At 48.9% G+C, this 15194-nt stretch overlaps 1 protein-coding gene across 1 annotated transcript in view; it reads right to left on the bottom strand.

The window, feature by feature from the left end:
• The window catches only part of CC2D1A (coiled-coil and C2 domain containing 1A), a 68069-nt gene that overhangs the window by 42912 nt on the left and 9963 nt on the right, over nucleotides 1-15194 (bottom strand). The window contains exons 3-10 of the mRNA XM_015410567.1: nucleotides 14574-14692; nucleotides 13547-13615; nucleotides 10389-10526; nucleotides 8465-8843; nucleotides 6939-7063; nucleotides 3945-4017; nucleotides 1546-1659; nucleotides 423-553 (exon numbers count right to left, since the gene is read on the bottom strand). Coding sequence (XP_015266053.1) covers nucleotides 423-553; nucleotides 1546-1659; nucleotides 3945-4017; nucleotides 6939-7063; nucleotides 8465-8843; nucleotides 10389-10526; nucleotides 13547-13615; nucleotides 14574-14692 — 1148 coding nt within the window. The remainder of the gene's footprint in view (nucleotides 1-422; nucleotides 554-1545; nucleotides 1660-3944; nucleotides 4018-6938; nucleotides 7064-8464; nucleotides 8844-10388; nucleotides 10527-13546; nucleotides 13616-14573; nucleotides 14693-15194) is intronic.

Genomic DNA, 15194 nt, shown 5'->3' with positions numbered 1-15194 from the left:
CCTCCAGAGTAACTGGCTGGCCTCTGTGTGAGACGGGAGACTGGACTGGAGGGACCCTCCCTGGTTTGACCCAGCAGGGCTCTTCTGGTGTCCTTATCAGGGGAAGGCCTCGGCCTCTCTGCCCTGTTGCTGGCCCTCCAGAGGAACTGGCTGGCCCCTGTGTGAGACGGGAGGCTGGACTAGAGGGACCCTCCCTGGTCTGACCCAGCAGGGCTCTTCTGGTGTTCCTATCAGGGGAAGGCCTCGGCCTCCCTGCCCTGTTGCTGGCCCTCCAGAGGGACTGGCTGGCCCCTGAGTGAGACGGGAGGCTGGACTGGAGGGACCCTCCCTGGTCTGACCCAGCAGGGTGAAAACTGTCAAGCAAAAATAAGGCACTGTGGAGGAAACGGGGATTTCTGGTTATCGCGAGCAGGTGGGCTCACCTTCACGATCCGTTCGTGCATCCTGGCCTTCCGGTCGTCCCCTCTGCTCTTGGCCTGGGCGGCAGCAGTCTTGTACCTCTCCATCCTCTGCTGCAGGGCTTCCATCATGTCCCGAGGGGGCGGGGGCATGTCTGGAAGCGAGAGAGCCAGTTATTCTGTGCCGCTCAGTCCTCCCGCTGAATAAGGTACCCTAAGGGTGACCTGGAAACAGTGGCGCTGGAGGGAGGGAGGAGGAGGAGGAAGAGGAGATTGGATTTATGTCCCCACCCTTCACTCATAGCGGCTTACAATCTCCTTCCCTTCCTCTCCCCTGTGAAGCAGGCGGTGCTGAGAGAGCTCTTTGAGAACTGCTCTTGAGAGAACAGCTCTGAAAGAACTTGTGACTGACCCAAGGTCACACCAGCAGCTGCATGTGGAGGAGGAGTGGGGAATCAGACCCGGTTCTCCCAGATTAGAGTCCGCGCTCCCAGACCACCACACCAAACTGGCTTCTTCACCAAAGAAGAACATATTGGATTTATACCCTGCCCTTCACTCAGAGTCTCAGAGCGGCTTACAATCTCCTTCCCTTCCTCTCCCCTGTGAAGCAGGCGGTGCTGAGAGAGCTCTTTGAGAACTGCTCTTGAGAGAACAGCTCTGAAAGAACTTGTGACTGACCCAAGGTCACACCAGCAGCTGCATGTGGAGGAGGAGTGGGGAATCAGACCCGGTTCTCCCAGATTAGAGTCCGCGCTCCCAGACCACCACACCAAACTGGCTTCTTCACCAAAGAAGAACATATTGGATTTATACCCTGCCCTTCACTCAGAGTCTCAGAGCGGCTTACGATCTCCTTCCCTTCCTCTCCCCACAACAGACACCCTGTGAGGGAGGTGGGGCTGAGAGAGCTCCTCGAGGACTGCTCTTGAGAGAACAGCTCTGAGAGAACTTGTGACAGACCCAAGGTCACCCAGCTGGCTGCATGTGGAGGAGTGGGGGATCAGACCCGGTTCTCCCAGATTAGCGTCCGCGCTCCTAGACCACCACACCAAACTGGCTCTCAGACGGCCAGGGCCACTTCCAGGCCCCATTCAAAAGGCTGGCGTTGAGCAGTGGAAGCAAGAGGGCTTTCTGGGGTTCATACCTCCTGCTCCTGAGACTCCCGGCGCCAAAGGGGACACGGCCTGCGTGACGGGCGTCGCTGTCACTACCGGGCACTGCGGCATGCTCGGGATCAGCAGTTCTTTGGGCAGCTGATCTGTGGAAGACAGCCGGCCAGCCAAAACGTGACGAGGTGCTCTTTCCGGAGGCCCCTGGAACGCTGCCAACTCTACCTCCCCCTCCACACACACCAGCACCCCCACCGATCCGGATGTTTCAGAAGAAATGTTGCAGGACCGCACAACTAGGTGTCCTTTTTTAAAAAGACACTTGAATATGCCGGGCACCCATCCCACCGTTCCCAAGTGCCACGCAGGGCCGGCCCGATGTTGTTGTTTTTTGCGCACTAGGCAAGCTAGCTTCTGGCGTGTCCCCCCTAGGCCAGGCTGCCTTGTAGCGCCCCCCCCCACCGCAGATCTATATTTCTCCAAGGAGGGCTTCCTTTCCTGCGACCCCCCCCCCCCAGGAGACGTGGATCTCCTCGCCGGACAGAAGCACACCTGTGAGGATTAGCTACCCAGACTGTGAGCCCCAACAGCTGAGAGAGAGTTCCAGCATTTTGGCATTCTTAGCTCGCTGAAAACCGAGTAAAAGAACCAATTCATGGCTCTGTGTTATTTGGTTGCTTCATATTAGGGTTACTTCATATTCTTGCGTTACTTCGTATTAGTCAACAAACTTCTCACTGCTTCTAGCTACAGATCAGACTGGTGTACCGAGATGTGAGAGTTTGGCAGCGAAATACTGAAGAAGAGGAGAGGAGACTGGATTTATACCCCGCCCTTCACTACCCAAAGGAGTCTCAGAGCGGCTTACAAACTCCTTTCCCTTCCCCTCCCCACGACAGACACCCTGTGAGGTAAAAGAAGAAGAAGAGATTGGATTTATACCCCACCCTTCACTAATCAAAGGAGTCTCAGAGCGGCTTACAAACTCCTTTCCCTTCCCCTCCCCACCACAGACACCCTGTGAGGTAAAAGAAGAAGAAGAAGAGATTGGATTTATACCCCGCCCTTCACTACCCAAAGGAGTCTCAGAGCGGCTGACAAACTCCTTTCCCTTCCCCTCCCCACAACAGACTCCCTGTGAGGTAAAAGAAGAAGAGATTTGATTTATACCCTGCCCTTCACTACCCAAAGGAGTCTCAGAGCGGCTTACAAACTCCTTCCCCTCCCCACAACAGACACCCTGTGAGGTAAAAGAAGAAGAGGAGATTGGATTTATACCCTGCCCTTCACTACCCAAAGGAGCCTCAGAGCGGCTCACAGACTCCTTTCCCTTCCCCTCCCCACCACAGACGCCCTGTAAGGTAAAAGAAGAAGAGATTGGATTTATACCCCGCTCTTCACTACCCAAGGGAGTCTCAGAGTGGCTTACAAACGCCTTCCTCTTCCCCTCCCCACAACAGACGCCCTGTGAGGTAGGTGGGGCTGAGAGAGCTCTCTCGAGGACTGCCCTTGAGAGAACAGCTCTGAGAGAACTTGGGACTCACGCTTTCTGTATATCATGGCCAACAAGCACTACAACATAATAAACAAATTCCTTCAAAGCACAAGAAAATCCTAGTGTAAAAATACATCAACGTCATCGCCGGATTATATAGCAACGTTTCAAAACTGGACCTTCCTCAGAAATATTAGAGTAGTACAAAAGCTCTCTTGCTCATTAAGTGCTTTACAAAAAATCAGGAAAGATAATCCATTTAGACAGGACGCTGATCTCAATAAGTATTCAGGCTCAAATAGGCTGCTAAGCTTCTTAGGATTTGAAGGAAGTTGCTTATTGTGTTGTAGTGCTCGTTGACCATAATATGCAGAAAGCCTTTTCTTTGCAAGTCTTGTTGACGGCTTGATTTGTGGGTCAGACTCCCACGACAGTTTCCTTTACACTTGTTTTCTGATTAGGTCGTGATTGTCCACATCTGTCTTGACCCCTGGTCACACCACCAGCTGCACGCGGAGGAGTGGGGAATCAAGCCGGTTCTCCCAGATCAGAGCCCGCGCTCCCAATCGTTACACCAGACTGGCGCTCTGGACAACGTAAGAGACACCCACGGCCTCTCTCGCAGCTTTCCGTCACAACCAGTGTTCCCTCTGAGCTGAGTTAGTGTGAGCTAGCTCACAGTTTTTTAGCCTCCGGCTCACACATTTTTGTCTTAGCTCAGGAAGGGATGGGCTCCAGAGCAAACTAATTTATGCAGTCGCCAAATGGCTCGCTCACAACTTTAATGCCAGGAGCTCACAAAGTAGAATTTTTGCTCACAAGACTCCACAGCTTAGAGGGAACATTGGTCACAAATGCCTCTGGAGCCGGGCATCTCATTGGCGGGCAGAGTTCATTCAAAAGGCACCCGGGGCCAACCGCCCAAGGTACTGTGCTCACCTGGAGGGGGAGGCAGGCGGCTGAGGTCCACTGGCTCGCCTTTACTCAGGGATTCCAAAAGGGGGTCCAGGCTCTGAAAGAGGTTCATGGAAGGTCAACGGTCTGCTCTTGGTGCGAAAAGGCCTAATGGGATGTTGACAACGCTTCACGATCCAACGGGCGGAGGGCAAAGAAAGGCAAATGTATAAACCTGTCCAGACACTCTGGACAATGGGGTGCCGAGGAAGTGGCGGTTCGCACGGAGGAGGCCGGCGGCGGCAACGGAGGCGGACCCAAGAGTTCAGGCGGAAGACCAGCCTGGGGGAGGGAGATGTAGGGGGGAGAGGGTGGGCAAACGGTTAAGCCCCCCCCCAGTCAGCCACTCCAAACTGCCCACTCTCTTTACAGCTATCTCATGGAGACTGCTATTGAGTGAGCAGCTCTGAGAGAACTTGTGATGGACCCAAGGTCACACCAGCAGCTGCGTGTGGAGGAGGAGTGGGGGATCGAACCGGGTCCTCCCAGGTTAGAGTTCGCGCTCTTAACCGCGACACCAGACTGGCTCTCAAACCCCTCTCACATCCTCCTCCTCAAATCGCAGCGACCGTCTCGGAGGACGACTCTCTGTGAGCACTTTATACTTTCCCAAGTGCTTCGTATGTAGTTCTCCATAATCCTTACAGTCGGCTGCCAAAAAAAGAGCAGTTTATGTGCGGCAGGGGGTCCCCAACACGGTCCCCGTGAGCACCACATTGCCAATCAAGTGGTGTGTGTGTTTTTTTATAAAGTGGGTGGGGCCAGGTAAGGAGGGCTTCTGATTGGCTGTGCAGATTAGGAGGTACCTGTTAAAAAGAGTTTCTACATGAAATGTTAAGAGAACGATGATTACAGTCACACGTCACCTCGCCCCCCTTCACGTTTTGTGGCTGGCTCCACCTCCCGGAACAGCCATTTCGCCCGTTGTGCCCACTGTCCTTTTGCCAGAATTCCAAAGTTGGGGACCCCAATCTAAGGCCACAAAGCAAGGCCGTGGTCAAGTCAAAATTGCAGCCGAGGACTTCCCAGTTCAGACTCTAATGATGCTACACGAGTCAGTATGCCACATGTGAAGGCGTTGCGAACCAGAAGGGTTAAGCTGACCATATATATTATAAAAATACAAAATTTATTAAGGTGTACACATATTAAAATATATTCGGGTTAAAAAATTTTTTTTCAAGTATCAGACTAATTATTAATACACATGATGGGTTAACACTTTCCAACTGAAGACCAAACGCGTTTCGGCCTCAAAGGGCCTTCCTCAGTAGTCACTGTACAACATAGTATAGACACACATTCAAACATATGTATACTTATTTACAGACCAGATGTTGTATCCTTATATGTTTGCAATTGTGTTGCTGGTATTAATGATGGGCCCTAGGTATGGCCATATTCATTCCAATTATTCTGGTACTGAGATTTCAAAAGTCTGAGTGTGTGTCATTCCATCAAGGTAAATAAGTATACATATGTTTGAATGTGTGTCTATATTATGTTGTACAGTGACTACTGAGGAAGGCCCTTTGAGGCCGAAACGCGTTTGGTCTTCAGTTGGAAAGTGTTAACCCATCATGTGTATTAATAATTGATATGCTTTTATTAGTCTGATACTTGAAAAAAAAATTAATCCAAATATATTTTAATATGTGTACACCTTAATAAATTTTGTATTTTTATAATATATATGGTCAGCTTAACCCTTCTAGTTCGCAGTGTTATCTTGGGTACAGTTTTTCCCTTCTCCCCCCCCCCTTTCCCCAGTACATGTGAAGGCGTGCCACGCTTTGCTGTTCTGATGTTCCACAGGAGGCCACAGATTGTGGCATCCCTCCCACCTCCTGGAAGCAGCAGCCACCTGACACTACGCTGCTGCTGCCAGCGGAGTGGCAGATGAAGTGGCGCGCAGTCCTCGTGCGGTGCGGCTCCACTCAAAGGGGATCCAGGGTGTACAAGAGGGCTGGGTGAACCATCACAGATCAAATGCCGTGGACAGAGCTTTCGTGTCACCTCAGAGACAATACTTTTCAGATGGCATCAAAGCTACGGGTCACCACGTGTGCAGCGGAGGGGGCCGCGGCTCAGTGACAGAGCGTCTGCTCGACACGCAGAAGGCCCCAGGGTCAGTTCTCAGCACTGCCGCTTAAAAGGCTTGGATGGCAGAGGATGGGAAGACCTCTTACTTGAACCCGGGACAGCTGCCACCAATCAGAGGAGACAAGGCTGACTTTGACAGATCACAAAGTCTGACTTGGGGGTCCGAAGAAGTGAGCAGTGACTCAAGAAAGCTCCTAGTAAAGGTCAAGGTTTCCCTCGCTCGAAAGCCAGCCGAATCCGACTCTAGGGGTGTGGTGCTCGTCTCCATTTCCAAGCCGAAGAGCCAGCGCTGTCCAAAGACGTTTCCGTGGTCATGTGGCCGGCGTGACTAGATGCCGAGGCGCACGGAACACTGTCACCTTCCCACCAAAGCGGTACCTATTTATCTACTTGCAATAACTTGCCTTCGGACTGCTAGGTTGGCAGGAGCTGGGACCAGAGACGGGAGCTCGCTCCGTCATGCGGCACTCGGGTCTCGAACTGCCGAACTACCGACCTTCCGGTCTGCAGCTCAGCGTCTTGACCACTTGGAGCCACTGCAGCCCCTAAGAAAGCTCCTACCCTGCCACAAATTTCATTAGTCTTTAATACGCTACTGGACTCTTGGCTCTTTTTTATTAGTAAAAGGCAGTTTCACGCGTGAGTAACCGAGCGATGGACCTCCAGGAGGGCCAGAACTCAGTTAAAATCTTGGCTTCTGTTCCTGAGCCACGGATCCACACAGTGGGGGGTTCAGTGACCGTTCTAGATAATGTTTTTTAAAATGTCAGGCAAAAAGAAAGAGAGAGAGTCTCCCTTTGGATCCCAAAAGTGACTGTTTCTCTGGCGAAGGCGATCCCCTCATTGAGGTCTGCCCTGCCGCGTGAGCGCACTCACCTTGGCTATGCGGAAATACTTGGTAGCCATTTCCATGCTGCCTTCCTGTTTCGCACGCAAGGCCGCCAGCTTGTACTCCCGTTGTCGGCCCTGCAGGACCGCCTGGTTAGGAGAGGTTTGGGAACCTGAGAACAGCCAAAGAGATGAGTAAGGGGGGAGGGGAGACACATGATGGAGGTTTGTAAAATTATGCACATGGGGGAGAGAGTTGACAGAGAGAACTTTTTCTCCCTCTCCCAAAACACCAGAACTCGAGGCCATCCAGTGAAGCTGAGGGGCAGTAGGTTTAGGACGGACAAATGGAGACACTACTCGCGACGCCCTCGCTTATAGGGGAAACGGTTTTACCTTGAAACACTCTCTGTGTGTATAAACTTGGTAGTTTTCTGCTGCCACCAGGAATTAGAAATCCCAGTTCTCTCTCTTTTGGTAGTATGACCCAGGGTCTGGGCACCTCAGGGGACTATGTGGCCCTGAGGAAGTACTGTACTGATTTCTGGGATAAGTTTAAACAAAAATTGATTTATTTAATAAAGAACAAAATAGGCTTCTGGTTGTTTTGAAGAGTTGCTGAAGAAAGGAACTTGTAAATATAACTGGCAAAGCTTGGTGTTACAAACAGTCTCTCAACCTCCAAATTCCACTCTGAAAGGCTTATACACTCAGTATACTCTCTCTCTCTCTTGTATATATACAGCCACGCAGGCTAGTCTCTTTGTTTTATTCACACTGAATAGAATCAGCTCTCTTAGTCACACAGACTAAGCTGTTGGTCTTATTCACACAGAATTAGACTCAAAATTCCATAGTCACACAGACTATGCTCACTCTTCAAACTTTACACACAGAATCACTTCATAGACATACACACACAGATTCCTTCCGAACATCTCCTCCCACACTCTCAGTCATCAGCCAATCAAAATACACTTGTCTCCCTCTATCATTCTTCTCATTTTACTGCAGTCAAACTAAACATTTAAAGGAACACACACACCAAAACATGAAATCATTACACTACTTGACACAGAGTGACTAAAATGTGAACTGCATTGCCAGAGGAGGTAGTGACAGCCATAGGAATAAAAGGGGATTAGATAGACTCATGGAGGGGAGGTCTATCAGCGGCTACCAGCCCACATTCAGAGGCACTAATCCTCTGAAACCCAGAGCCAGGAGACAACATCAGGGGAAGGTCTTAGCTTCTGTGCCCTGTTTTTGGCCCTCCGGAGAAACTGGGTGGCCACAGTGTGAGACAGGATGCTGGACTAGAGGGACTATTGGTCTGATCCAGCAGGGCTCTTCTGATGTTCTTAAAGAAGCAAACTGATTGATGGGACGGTCAGGGGGGGCCCTCCCTGTGATCAGAGTTCCTAGTCCGGAACATATGGGAGAAGATGGCTCCTCAGATACCACGGTCCCAAGCCATGTAAGGGCTTTACAGGTCAAAGCCAACACCTTGAACTGGGCCACCCAATCCCCACTTCCTGGCCTTTCCACACAGGTCATTTAGGCCCAGTACTAACCTGCAGTAGGAGAGGGTGCCAAGGGGCCAGATCTTTCCGGGGGCGTCTCCGGGGATCTAAGAGGCACGGCGGGGGCTGGAGAAATCTTTGGCTTTGGAAGTACCGGCGGTGGCTGCTTGGGGGGCGGACTGGACTGGGCACGGGACACAGGTGATGCTTTCGGAGACGACTGCTCGGGGTCTGCTGGAACAGAGTCCGGAGGACGGCGGCTGGACAAGGTGGCACTTTCACTAGGCAGGGAGGCTGGGGAAGGCAAAACTGGCTCTGCAGGAGAAGCCTCCTGGGGGCCGGCGCTCTTTCCCGTGGCCACCGGGGGAGGGACTTCCTCCTCGTCGATCTTCTTCCCCTTCCTTGCAGAGGTCAGCAAGTTCTCCAGGGTCTGGGAGATAAAGACAACGTCGATCTAGGACGTTTCAAGAGCTGAACCCGAGACGAGCTCTGCACCCTTCCAAAGGGATGGCGAGGGGGGGGGAACCCACATGCAAACCACGAGGTGCCGTTCTGAAACCTTAAGAAGCACCAGAACTTTATCTCATTTCCCCGCTATCAGCGGTGCCAGACTTAATGGACTTAACAGGCACAGAGCTGGAAAAGAAACTATGAGTGGCTGTGGGTGGATTCAGAGTGCCAGATTTTATTTATTTACCTCAGACTCTGTTCCATTCCTCCCCAGCGGGGACCCGAAGGGGCTTACTTATAGCCAAATTTCCAAAATTCATCCTGATGTGCTCTTCCTTCAGGAAACACGTCTGAGGAATGCTTCTGTTCCAATCTTTAAGACTAACGAACTCCAACAATTTTCCTGACCTGACACTGCATCCACCTCATAAAGTGCCGTTAAGTGATCTCCATGCCTGGGAGATTCTCAGTTTGCTTCCCACAATTAGAAACACCTTTAGACATTTATCTGCTATTTTGACATATTTTTACTGCTTTACAACTGTCGACTGTATAACCTTAGCTTGTTATTTAGTTCTTTAGTTATTTAGTTAAACATCATCATGTTGCATGTTAATTGGCTGTTAAGTCCCTGTCTATAAGTCTGAACCTTACCTACCGTTCCAACGTATTTGAAAAAGTGCGCCTTGCACATGAAAGCTCATCCCTTGAATAAACCTTTGTTGGTCTTAAAGGTGCCCAACTGGACTCTGTTTGTTCTAAAATTCCAACATCAATTTCAGGCTTGTTGAAGTCCAGAGGCACAGCCTTCCTGATCTACCAGAAGGTGAAATTTACTTTTGAAGACACACAGGCGGATAACTGGGGGGGTGGAGTGGGTATTTATTTGTTAAAGGACAGCTAGAGGATCGTCAGGTTACTCTAGCAACACTGTATGCCCCGAATACTGACCAATTAGATTTTACTGAGTGCACCTTAGAACACCTAGACTCAGGGGTCATTCCCTGCGGGAGCGCACAGGAGCGGAGCTCCGGCAGTAAAGAGCCCAGGGGGCGGGCACATGCAACAAGCCCCACCCCCTGCTCCCAGCAGCCCCGGGCCATGAGGAGCAAGAAGCAGCCAGGTAAGTTGCAGAGCCCCCCCCCGCCCCCTGGTCCAAAACAGTCCAGTGGCACCTTTAAGACCAAGTTATATTCAGGTACAAGCTCTCCCTCCTCTGCGAGGACAGATCTGCACATCATCCCCCCCCCCAATAGCTAGCAATCCAAAAGAGTCCAGTGGAGCCTGAGCGGTGGGTGTTGCCGTCGGACACACTTGATGTCAGGGGGTGTGGCATATGCAAACAAGTTATGCTAATGAGTTATGCTAATGAGCTCCTGCCTAGACTCTTTTCATTCAGGAGAAATAATCCTAGGTGGAGTTTTTAACTTCACAATAGACGAGTCCAAGGACACATCCAACTTCTCAAAAAGAGATAACAAAACAAGTTACAAAACTACATTCCAGCAAAGTTTCCGTGCCTTACCTTGAGGCCCCTTTCGTACCGGCGCACCTTGGAGCCCTCCCCAGCTTGTTTCGCATTCGCGACTGCCGCCTTGTACATGTCCAGCCTTTCCAGCAAAAGGGATTCGGTCCTACTGGAATCAGCCGGGGTGTCATTTGTCTGGCAAAACCCAAAACAGACCCATCCTTTCAGAGGACGAAGAATGAAACCCAATCCCCCCCACCCGTTTGTATACGACTAATTTACAGAACTCTGGCAAGTCGCATGTTGCAGCTCTGGCTTAACAATTCCAGACACAGGACAGACGAGAGGCTTGCTTCTGTAGCAATCGCATCCGGCTTGTGCATTATAAACTAATGGGCTTGGGTCATTTGACTTATGGCGACCTCATAGGGCAGTGATGGCGAACCTTTTAGAGACCGAGTGCCCAAACTGCGACCCAAAACCCACTTTTTTATCGCAAAGTGCCAACACGGCAATTTAACCTGAAACAACTCATACATTAACTTAAGACGATCCAAACAAAGTAAGGAAAGCGATCCCAGATGCTTTCATTTACTTAAAATTATTTGGCAGAGAATTCGACACTTTAATGATGGTCTGGGCCTGGCTGGGGCGATGCCACGCGTGCCCACAGAGAGGGCTCTGAGTGCCACTTCTGGCACCCGTGCCATAGGTTCGCCACCACTGTCATAGAGTTTTCAAGGCCAGAGATGAACAGCGGTGGTTTGCCACTGCCTGCGTCTGCGTAGCAACCCTGGGCTTCCTTGGTGGTCTCCCGTCCAAGTACTAACTAAAGCCGACCTTCCTTAATTTCCGAAACCTGATGAGACTGTGCTAGCCAAGGGCCATCCAGGTCAAAGCAAGAGTCGAACAGGGGTGGTTTGCCAATACCTGCAAGGGTAAGAGCGAAGTCTAATACAGGGCCAGTATTAAAAACCTAGTTGAAAATACGTGTATTTATTACAAACGCAGTTAAAAACAAATGAGGCTTCAAAAGGGAATTAGATAAGCATATGGAGCAGAGGTCCATCAGTGGCTATTAGCCACAAGGTATAGCTAGGGGCTCTGGGGCAAGTGATGCTCTGTCTTCTTGGTGTCAACAGTGGGAGGGCTTCTAATGTCCTGGCCCCACTGGTGGACCTCCTGAGGGCACCTGGTATTTCTGGCCACCGTGTGACACAGAGTGTTGGACTGGATGGGCCTTTGGCCGGATCCAACATTGGCGCCTCTTATGTTCTTACATAAGCCTCGTAAAAAAGTATAAGTGACCTTTTTGCTTGGGGACACTCTAGCTCTGACTAAGATAGCCACACGGGTGCTTTTTGGACCTAAAGTAAAGTAATTCAGCAACTGTGCATTTGTCACTAGAGATGAAAAATTTCCGGAAATTTTGAACCTCGGAAAAAAACGGAAATTTTCAGAAAAATTGAAAAAAACGCTGCATTACCACTTCTTTTTTCTTTTCCAGATTGAAAGTCATTCGGAACATAAAATATGACTATGGACATTTTTACTTGGCATGAAATGATCACAACTAACCTATTAAAAATATAGTGTATCCAAACAATTATTACAAACAGAATACCCAACCACATGCAAAAACAAAACTGAAACCTTTTTCTTTTCTAGTGACAATAGCACCTCCTAAAGGAAGAAATGCATCTTGTTCTTGCATGGGAGAGTTCAGTTTGTAACCTAGGACTTGCTTGTCCTCAGTGCACAGAAATTAGATCAATCTGATGCCATACATATTTTTTAGAAATGATTTGGAAAATGTTTGAACACCTTGTCTTAAAATATTTTATTCATCATGTTAAAGTAAAACGTTCCATAATCAATTTTCTTTTCTTTTTTCAATTTTTCCAGTTTTTCGGAAAAAAACAAAAAAGGCTTCAGGGGAAAAAAGGGAAAAAACCAGTTTCCCCCCGAATTCTTCTGTTTTTTTCCCGGGCCTTCACATCTCTACACCAGACACATGACTTTCATCTTTAGAGGCCTCACAAACATCTTTGTCTTGTGTCTTTTGATTTTGCTGCTTAACCTTCCTTTTCTTGGTCCAATACCAACTTATTAATTATTCAATTGTAATATGTATTATTGTTATGTGTACCTCAATATTGTTTGACCTCTGAAGAAGGCCCCCAATAGGGCGGAAACGCGTCAGGTCATGTGTATTGGTCCCTGTGTTTCGGCCACTTGAACTTTTTAACGAGGCTTTCATTGGGCCCTTATTTGTTTTTAACTGTGTTTCTAATAAATACATGTATTTTTGTATATTACAAGTTTCAACTGGGTTTTTAATACTGGCCCTGTATTAGACTTCCTTCTTACCCCGTGTGGTTTTTGATTCGTTTTTGGGGTCAAATTTGTTTTTCCCCCTCCCTGTTTCTTATTGCCTATTGCCTTACCTGCCCCTGGGTAGCAACCCTCAATTTCTTCGGTGGTCTCCCATCGAAATACTAACCAGGGTTGACGCTGCTTAGCTTAGGTCACATTATTATTCCCATATTAAGTAAAGGTAAAGGTTCCCTTGCTCGAAAGCCAGTCGAATCCGACTCTAGGGTTGCGGTGCTCATCTCCGTTTCAAAGCTGAAGAGCCAGCGCTGTCCGAAGACGTTTCCGTGGTCATGTGGCCGGCATGACTAAACACCAAGGCGCACAGAACGCTGTTACCTTCCCACTGAAGTGGTACCTATTTATCTACTTGCAATTTCTTGTTTTTGAACTGCTAGGTTGGCAGGAGCTGGAACTAGAGACGGGAGCTCACTCCGTCATGCGGCACACTTGGGTCTCGAACTGCTGAACTACCGACCTTCCACAGCCTGCAGTTCAGCGTCTTAACCAGGGCTTAAAGGCAACTGTCTAAAAGGTTCATGGATGCCACAGGATTTGAATAAGGACAGTCCAAGATCACACCTACTGCACCATACCAATGACGAGCGATTCTGACACACTCGTCTATTTTATAGACTATATCAGAAGTGGAAGCCCGATTACGGTTATCAGCAACAGGGTTGAAATGAACAAGGCCTTCTAATGCCCAAGAGCCTGCAGCAATGGTTCCTTGTTTGTGGCGCTATAAACCGGTGCAAAAAAAAGAGGCCCGTTTGCCAGTTTCAACTGAAGACTAGCTGCCAAGAACACAAGAGAAAGAAAGTCAGAACGGAAGTTCGCACCTTCGGAGCTGCAGGAGTCACAACTTCCTGGGATTCATCTTCTTCTTCGAGGACTTCGTTGAGTTCCGCCTACGTAGGAGGGAGGAGGGAAAGCGTTTTAAAGCATTCAACATTTAAATTTACCTCCCGGAGGATGATTGGTAAAATGTTAAAGGAAATTACGGGTGCCTTAATACCATTAAAACCAGAACTGTTTCTACTTAACACGATTCCAGAGGTATACGGGAAAGTAGAGAAAAATCTGTTGATACACTGTATAACGGCAGCTAGAATATTATATGCCAAGTACTGGAAAATGGATAAAATTCCAGATAGGAGAGAGGTTATACAAAAACTATTTGATGTTGCCAAAATGGATAAAATATCATGTATATTAAAAGGGAAAGATGAATCTTTTTTTTTTAGAAAACTGGAGTAAATTTTATAAATGGAAACTGAGCTTGAAGGGTAAGGAGTGACATTTTAGGTACAAAGTATGGAAGAAAAGGTGGCTGTATGCTCATCTGCTTTGAATTTGTATAAAATATATGTGTTTTGGCAGTCTTTCATGCTAAATATCTTCCTCTCTTTCATTCTTTTATTCTTACAAATCTGTGTCCGATCGTGGAACTCTCTGATCCCACTCATATATAGTATACATAACACTGTAGAACGTCGAACACGGTCTACTTCTAAATGGTGCTACAAAGCCTAAGCGAACTGTGAATGTTTTTAAAGATAGCCAGTGCTCGTCTCGGAACAAAAGTTGTAACGGTGTGATCAATGAACACGATTCAACTTATGTATGTGTGCTATGATTTACAAATGTATTGTTTGATCTTCAATAAAGTTTATAAAAAAAATTTTTTAATGGCCATCTCGCCTCTGTTTGAAAACCTCCAAAGGAGAGCCCGCCACCTCCCGAGGAAGACTGCGCCACTGAGGGACCGCTCTGTCAGAGGCGGCAGCATCATTCGAGTGATCTGCAGACACCACGAGCGCTACGCAAAGGCGTCAGGGCAGGGGCCGCGCCACCCGCCATTTTTACCAGCAGTTCGTCGTCGTCTTCCATGTCTTCCAGATCGTCTTCTCCTCCCCCATCCTCTTCGTCGAGATCCTTCATACAGAGAGCGGCCATTCTTTCAATCGCCTCCATTGGCAAAGGAGCTACAGAAAAGAGAAACACGCCAGCGGTTCATCGTCGCGCACCACAAATCCAAGCTTGAGAGTGGTCCAAAGAGTATCCAGGTGTGATTCAAGAGAGGAAGGAAAACAAGCAGTACAAACCACAGACAGGGACGATCACAACCTTGTTGGAAAAACCGAGGATTCCAGTTAAAACAGTTTGGAAAGTGGCCACGTCAGCCTGTAGTAGAACACCTAGATTCAAGTCCAGTGGCACCTCGGAGACAAGGTAAGATGTCTGAAATGTCTGACAAGATGAAACATTTGAAACTTGTAAGGATCCAGAAGATACTTTCACTCAGGGGTCATTTCCTGCAGGAGCGCAGAGGAGCGGAGCTCTGGCAGTAAAGAGCCCAGGGGGCGAGCACATGCAACAAGCCCCACCCCCTGCTCCCAGCAGCCCTCAGTCAGAGCAAGAAGCAGCCATGTAAGCTGCAGAGCCCCCCCCCCCCCGAAAACAGTCCAGTGGCACCTTTAAGACCAA

This window comes from Gekko japonicus, unplaced genomic scaffold (assembly GCF_001447785.1).
Source record: "Gekko japonicus isolate JY-2015 unplaced genomic scaffold, Gekko_japonicus_V1.1 scaffold3508, whole genome shotgun sequence".
In the NCBI taxonomy this organism is placed as follows: domain Eukaryota; kingdom Metazoa; phylum Chordata; class Lepidosauria; order Squamata; family Gekkonidae; genus Gekko; species Gekko japonicus.
Note: the sequence above shows the minus strand (reverse complement) of the source record. Positions and strands in the feature narration are given on the sequence as shown.